The 7,858-nt window shown below is 45.1% G+C and overlaps 1 protein-coding gene across 1 annotated transcript; it reads left to right on the top strand.

The window, feature by feature from the left end:
• The first annotated feature begins 125 nt into the window (after window positions 1–125).
• LOC134802701 (uncharacterized) lies at window positions 126–5,987 on the top strand. Its single transcript, XM_063775345.1, has 2 exons — window positions 126–1,103; window positions 5,863–5,987. Exons 1-2 carry the CDS (start codon window positions 238–240, stop codon window positions 5,873–5,875), a joined length of 879 nt encoding a protein of 292 aa, XP_063631415.1. The 5' UTR covers window positions 126–237; the 3' UTR covers window positions 5,876–5,987.
• Window positions 5,988–7,858: the final 1,871 nt, after the last annotated feature.

Below are 7,858 nucleotides of genomic sequence, written 5' to 3'. Positions count from 1 at the left end.
GTTTCCCATAAAGTTTCAAGTCATAATGTATTGTTTGTCATATTATCTTTAGTCATAAAACTGAAACCGTTAACTTTTCAAGATTTTCGTAAGGTTATTTGATCTGTATGTAGTTTTGTGATCTACCTACAAGTCAGTAATAAATCAGTCGCCAATGCAAACGGTCGTTTTACTTGCTATCGCTCCCGGTTCCATATTTATCATCTGGCTAACGAGGATAATTCGCGCGTTTAAATCATGTCGTCGCAGTCGTATTTAGGAAATTTGCCTATTTTCGATCATAAGACTACCGAGTGGGCGATATTCAAGAGCCGGTTAACGAAGTTTTTTCTAGTGAACAGTATATCGGAAGCAGAAAAAAAGAGTGCCATCACGATTACACACTTGTCGGATGAAAGTTATCGGTTAGTGCGCAATTTAGCTTATCCGAAGGAGATAGATTCATTAACTTATGACGCGCTGGTTTTATTACTCGATGAACATTTCAAACAAAAGCAGTGTACTTTTGCGAATAAGGCGAAATTTTTCGGAGCGATGAAGAGTGCAGGCGAAACGTTGAGCGAATGGGCGGCAAGACTAAGAGGTCTGGCAAGTTATTGCGATTTTGGTTCTGCCCTGGAGACGAACCTCAGGGATCGTTTCGTGCTCGGTCTGGGCTCAGGTTCCGTGCGCGATAAACTATTCGAGCAAAAGCCATCGTCATTAACTTTTGCCAAAGCTTTAGAGTTGGCAGAACAGACGGAGAGTGCCCGAGAAGCGAAACTAACTACAATTAAGGAGGAGCCAGTTTTTCGAGCGCAAACGGAGGGTGGATATCGCGGTGGCGCGAGAGGCGCGCGCGGCGGTCGCGCTAACGCGAGCGGCAGCGGTCAGCGGGATCCACGTTCGACGCCCGAGCAGTGTACGGTTTGCGGAATGAAAAATCATACGGAAATCAATTGTCGTTATAAATCGTATAAGTGTCAAAAGTGCGGCAAAAAGGGTCACTTAAAGAAAGTTTGTGGTGAAAGTGCGCGAGTGCATAACGTTTCCGTTGGCGAATCGTCGTCGTTGAATCGCAGCGAGGTAGATGACTGTGAGGAATGTCAAATGTTTAACTTAAGGTATGTAATTCCTAAGCCGATAGAATTAAATGTATTAATTGGCAGTCAACAATTACAAATGGAACTTGATTGCGGGTCTGCTACCTGTGCTGTGTCAGAAAAGTTATATAATCACATGTTTTCCCAGTATAAGTTGTTAGATAGTGAGATTAGGATGTGCTTATATGACGGACATAAAATTCAACCTCTGGGATTTTTTTTATGTCAATTGACCTATAATGGACAGGCTAAGGAATTGAGAGTTTATGTAGTTAAAAACGGAGGTCCACCCCTATTAGGAAGGGATTTTATGTCCGCATTTAACTTGACATTAACGCAAAATGTAAACAATAAAAACTTATCAGCTGACGCCGATGTGGTTACATTATTGGAACAATATCCTGAGTTATGGCAAGATGAGTTAGGGACGTTTAACAAATTAAAAGTACATTTACAATTAAAGCCTAACAGTGTTCCAAAATTTTTTAAGCCTCGCGCAGTTCCATTCGCATTAAAAGGGCAAGTTGAACGTGAGTTAGACAGATTAGTCAGTTTAGGTATTTTGGTACCGGTTAGCTATTCACAATATGCCACCCCTATCGTACCGGTATTAAAAGAAAACGGAAAACTTAGGATTGCTGGCGATTTCTCGGTGACTCTTAACAAAGACCTGGGGCCAATTGCATAACAACTTGTAACTAATATTATTAGCGAAAGTCTCTTTCCAATTCCTTTGATTAGAAAGAGACTTTCGCTAATATTATTAGTCACAAGTTGTTATGCAATCGGCCCCTGATTATCGATAAATATCCCCTACCGAAAATAGAGGAAGTATTTGCAAAACTAGGAGGGGGCGAGCATTATAGCAAAATAGATTTAAAAAACGCTTATAACCAATTTGTACTAAGTGACGAGTCACAGGAGCTCACGACCATCAATACACAGAAAGGTCTGTATAAATACACTCGTCTTGTGTATGGATTGGCCAATGCGCCTGCTATATTTCAGAAGTCTATGGAGATGTTACTTTCAGGTATCGATGGAGTAAGTTGGTGGCTCGATGACATCTGTGTCACCGGCCCCGATAAAATAACACATATGGATAGGTTGAAAAAAGTATTGCATAGGTTAAATGAAGCAGGGCTTAGATTGCAAAAAGAAAAGTGCGAGTTTTTTCAAAACTCCGTAACTTATCTCGGCTACTCAATTAGTAAAAGTGGTTTGCAAAGTAGTTCCGCTAAAGTCAAGGCCATATTGGACTCGCCTGATCCTACCAATGTGGCAGAGGTTAGGCGTTTGGTGGGGATGATTAATTATTATAGGAATTTCATCCCTAATGCGTCTAGTGTTCTGCGACCTTTATACGATCTGCTCGGAGCGCAAGCTCAGTGGGAGTGGGGTGTGCGTCAGCGAGAGGCTGCGCAACGCGTAAAACGTGAGTTGGCTTCGGAGAGAGTCCTGGCCCATTTTGACCCCACGGCACAACTCGTTTTGGGGGTAGATGCGGGACCCTCAGGTCTAGGAGCGGTACTTAGTCAACGTGACGTCACCGGAGTTGAGCGGCCGCTCGCTTTCGCGTCAAGGTCGCTTTCGGCTAGTGAAAAAAATTACAGTCAACTTCACAAAGAAGCGACGGCTATAATATTTGGAGTAAAAAAATTTCACCAGTACTTGTACGGTCGAAGCGAGCCATTTATTTTGAAAACTGACCACAAGCCGTTGATATCGATATTTAATAATAATACGGGCATTTCAATGACAACAGCGCTGCGTTTGCAAAGGTACGCAATAATTTTATCCGCTTACAATTACAATGTGCAGTATACGTCGGGCGATAACAATGTAGTCGCCGATTATTTTTCTCGCGCACCGTTAGCGAATACTTGTTGCAAAAGTGACCATGAGCATGATACCTATTCCTCATTAAAGTTTCTGAATTCATGTTCACCAGCTGTTTTACATAAAGACATTCAGCAAGCGACCGATATTGATAATGTATTACAAATCGTTATTAAGTACATGCAACGGGGGTGGCCTAGAAAAATCAAATGTACGTCGATACTTCCTTATTTCCGCAATAAGGCCGATTTACAATATGAAAACGGGTGCCTATTGCGGGGCCACAAGGTCGTATAGTGTAAATAACATTATTTGCGGTATTTGACGTCTGTCACTCACAACAGCAATACTGCGTAAAATGTTTTGCACATCGAAATCACAAAGGAAAACAACTGCACTGCGAACGTTTACGTTCTACGTCTTTTTTAGGGTTCCGTACCCAAAGGGTAAAACGGGACCCTATTACTAAGACTTCGCTGTCCGTCCGTCCGTCCGTCCGTCTGTCACCAGGCTGTATCTCACGAACCGTGATAGCTAGACAGTTGAAATTTTCACAGATGATGTATTTCTGTTGCCGCTATAACAACAAATACTAAAAACAGAATAAAATAAAGATTTAAATGGGGCTCCCATACAACAAACGTGATTTTTGACCAAAGTTAAGCAACGTCGGGAGTGGTCAGTACTTGGATGGGTGACCGTTTTTTTTTTGCTTTTTTTAGGGTTCCGTACCCAAGGGTAAAACGGGACCCTATTACTAAGACTTCGCTGTCCGTCCGTCCGTCCGTCCGTCCGTCTGTCACCAGGCTGTATCTCACGAACCGTGATAGCTAGACAGTTGAAATTTTCACAGATGATGTATTTCTGTTGCCGCTATAACAACAAATACTAAAAACAGAATAAAATAAAGATTTAAATGGGGCTCGCATACAACAAACGTGATTTTTGACCAAAGTTATGCAACGTCGGGAGTGGTCAGTATTTGGATGGGTGACCGTTTTTTTTTTTGTTTTTTTTTTTGTTTTTTTTTTTTTTTGCATTATGGTACGGAACCCTTCGTGCGCGAGTCCGACTCGCACTTGCCCGGTTTTTTTTTTGTTTTTTTTTATATGGTACGGAACCCTTCGTGCGCGAGTCCGACTCGCACTTGCCCGATTTTTTTTTAATTTTAGGGTTGGCCGGACACCACCGTTATGAATCGGTAGTCGTCTAAGTAAATCGATATGAATTTTTCATTTTTCTTTTAATAAAAATAAGGAAAAGGTGGATAATTAACTGTAAATATGGATATATTTATCGTCACTTAACAGACAACAAATTTGACACAGAAATAACATAAATAAACTTTAAAATAGATCCCCAGTTAGTTTCAATTTTGACAATGGGTGCGACCTACTCGGTCGGTGTATTAAATACACCGACCGACCGGTAGCTTGCGGGAAAACCATATAATTCTAGCTTTATTTAAATCTCAAATAAAAAATCATTATACGTCACAATTCGATACCTCAGTCTACGTGCCATCTAATCGTAATCGCTTGCTGTGACAATCGATTTGCGTTAGTTACATCTCTATATACGTCAGTCATAATGTGTCAAATACCGCAAATAATGTTATTTACACTATAGTTCCCGCAGCACTCAGGGTCCGCATATTAGATGAATTGCACAGCACACATCTGGGAATAGTAAAGATGAAAAGTAATGCACGAAGTAGGATGTGGTGGCCAGGTATAGATAACGATATCGAGCAGAGGGCCGGCTCGTGTGCGACGTGCGCCGAGACGCGCGCCGCGCCTGCGCGGGCGCCGCCAGCGTCGTGGCCGCGCCCGGGCGCACCCTTCCAACGCGTGCACATTGACTATATGGTAATCGGTTCTCGAACGTATTTGATACTGGTAGATGCGTACAGTAAATGGATTGAGTGTTGTTATATGGAAAATGGAACGACAACTAAGGCATTGATTAGCAAGTTAAAGCAAATATTTTCATGTTTTGGCATCCCTAACTTGCTTGTATCTGACAATGACGTAAAAATTGCTTCCGCGGAATTTAGGGAATTTTGTTCCAGTAATGGTATTAAACACATGACTTCTCCTATATATCACCCCTGTAGTAACGGCCAGGCGGAAATAAGTGTAAAAATTTGTAAAAAAATCTTAAAATCAATATTAAAAGAAAATTTGCCAGTACAAACTGTACATGACTCCTTACGAGAATATTTGTTTACATACCGAAATACAGTACATACTTCTACTGGGGCGACACCTGCAAAATTAATGTTTGGTCGCGAATTAAGGACACGATTAGACTTATTACTGCCAAAAGATAGTGACCAAACATTTTTGTTGCAGGAAGCTTCTAATATTAGTCGGGAATTTTGCACCGGCGATTTAGTATGGGTTAGATGGTATATTGATAGAAAAGAAAGTTGGGTAAAAGGAAAAGTGCTAAATTCAATAGGCCGTAGAATGTATAACGTATTTGTAGCTGATTATAATACCGAATGTATTCGTCATGTTGACCAAATGTTTAAGCGTCAGGAAACGGAACAAACTGACGATTTAATAAGTGAAACCGTTATGTCACAGTCACAATCAATTTCAACCCCACCTGCCCCACCTTCGGCTACCACTGAACCTGAACCGAGCAGAGAGCTCCCAGAAATTGAATTAAGTGAAAATAATGAACCCGCAGAGGGCAGGGAGAAGTGGAATGACTGTGAGGACGCTGACACAGAGGGTGAACGAGAAATGCCTCATGTGCCGGCAGCGGAGGCTCCGCATCTGCCGCAGGCAGCCGCCGGGTCTGATAACACGGCTGAACATAATGAGGATTTGCCGTCCGCCCAACAACGCTTGCGTCCCAGGGTCAACGTAGATTTTAAAAAGTATTTTTAAGTATAAGCACCTGTTAATGAGTGTGTTTGTTTGTTTAACAGGTTCCAAAATTAATGGTGGAGGATATGATCTGTATGTAGTTTTGTGATCTACCTACAAGTCAGTAATAAATCAGTCGCCAATGCAAACGGTCGTTTTACTTGCTATCGCTCCCGGTTCCATATTTATCACTACTTACTTACTTTTCAAGATTTTCGTAAGGTTATTCTATAGATAGGTTAGGTTAGGTTAAGTTTGTTTTATGGCAATCCTAAAAAGTTACGCGTTTCTGAGAAAAACCAATTATGACTAACGAAAATTCGGACAAACAATACGTTATGACTTAAAACTATTTGGGAAACAATAGAGACCCATTTTTGACGGACCGAAGTAGCCTTAGTATTATTTGTATGAACGCTCGCGCGCTGCGTCCGAGTTAAAGCCGAGCTGCGTACGAGCAGAGAGGCACGGGGCGGGCGGGGTATGCGGCTGGGGGACGTGAAGCGGCAGGCATCCAGTGTATTAGTTCAGTCTATTAAATTAGGACTAGTGCGTAAGCGAATATCCGAATTCGGTCCGAGTTAGACCCATATTTTCACGGGTTCGGCTAGGACTAGTGCGTAAGCGAATATCCGAATTAGATCCGAGTTTTCTAGACCCATATTTTCACGGGTTCGGATCGGATTCGGATCGGACGTAGTGCGAAACCGCTCTGACAGTTTTTTTACATTTTGAATAATTGAGTACGAAAAATAAGACAGACAATCAAAATTTCATTTAAAATTATTAAATTACAATCGTATGTCAGCAGTTTCACAATAAATTAAAAACAATTATTTAATAAATAAAATCACCAGGAATGGTGAATGATTCATAAAACAAGATTTCGTGCTACCTGCGAGCTATAGCTTGGTGAAGGGGAAGTGGGGCCAGCCCGGCCCTGGGGACTCCCATCTGGGCGTGCAATCGTGGGCAGGTATCTTGGCTCGAACATGTTGTCTCTAGTGTTACCTGCGCGCTATAGCCTGGTGGATGGGGAGGGGCAGGCGTCCGGCCTCGCCACCCAGCCCCGTCCACGCCTGCGCGTGGAACCGCCGCCGCGTGTGCTGCTTCAGCTCGAACATATTGTCTCTAGTGTTACCTGCGCGCTATAGCCTGGTGGATGGGGAGGGGCAGGCGTCCGGCCTGGCCGTCAAGCCCCGTCCTCACCTGCGCGTGGAACCGCCGCCGCGTGTGCTGCTTCAGCTCGAACATGTTGTCTCTAGTGTTACCTGCGCGCTATAGCCTGGTGGATGGGGAGGGGCAGGCGTCCGGCCTGGCCGTCCAGCCCCGTCCTCGCCTGCGCGTGGAACCGCCGCCGCGTGTGCTGCTTCAGCTCGAACATGTTGTCTCTAGTGTTACCTGCGCGCTATAGCCTGGTGGATGGGGAGGGGCAGGCGTCCGGCCTGGCCGTCAAGCCCCGTCCTCGCCTGCGCGTGGAACCGCCGCCGCGTGTGCTGCTTCAGCTCGAACATGTTGTCTCTAGTGTTACCTGCGCGCTATAGCCTGGTGGATGGGGAGGGGCAGGCGTCCGGACTGGCCGTCCAGCCCCGTCCTCGCCTGCGCGTGGAACCGCCGCCGCGTGTGCTGCTTCAGATCGAACATGTTGTCTCTAGTGTTACCTGGGCGCTATAGCCTGGTGGATGGGGAGGGGCAGGCGTCCGGCCTCGCCGTCCAGCCCCGTCCTCGCCTGCGCGTGGAACCACCGCCGCGTGTGCTGCTTCAGCTCGAACATGTTGTCTCTAGTGTTACCTGCGCGCTATAGCCTGGTGGATGGGGAGGGGCAGGCGTCCGGCCTGGCCGTCCAGCCCCGTCCTCGCCTGCGCGTAGAACCGCCGCCGCGTGTGCTGCTTCAGCTCGAACATGTTGTCTCTAGTGTTACCTGCGCGCTATAGCCTGGTGGATGGGGAGGGGCAGGCGTCCGGCCTGGCCGTCCAGCCCCGTCCTCGCCTGCGCGTGGAACCGCCGCCGCGTGTGCTGCTTCAGCTCGAACATGTTGTCTCTAGTGTTACCTGCGCG

The sequence above is a fragment of the Cydia splendana genome, chromosome 25 (assembly GCF_910591565.1).
Source record: "Cydia splendana chromosome 25, ilCydSple1.2, whole genome shotgun sequence".
NCBI lineage: Eukaryota > Metazoa > Arthropoda > Insecta > Lepidoptera > Tortricidae > Cydia > Cydia splendana.
This window is presented reverse-complemented; position numbering and strand designations above follow the sequence as displayed.

Excerpts from the sequence above, each read along its gene's own strand:
- LOC134802701 (XM_063775345.1), top strand. The coding sequence starts at position 238 with ATGTCGTCGCAGTCGTATTTAGGAAATTTGCCTATTTTCGATCATAAG.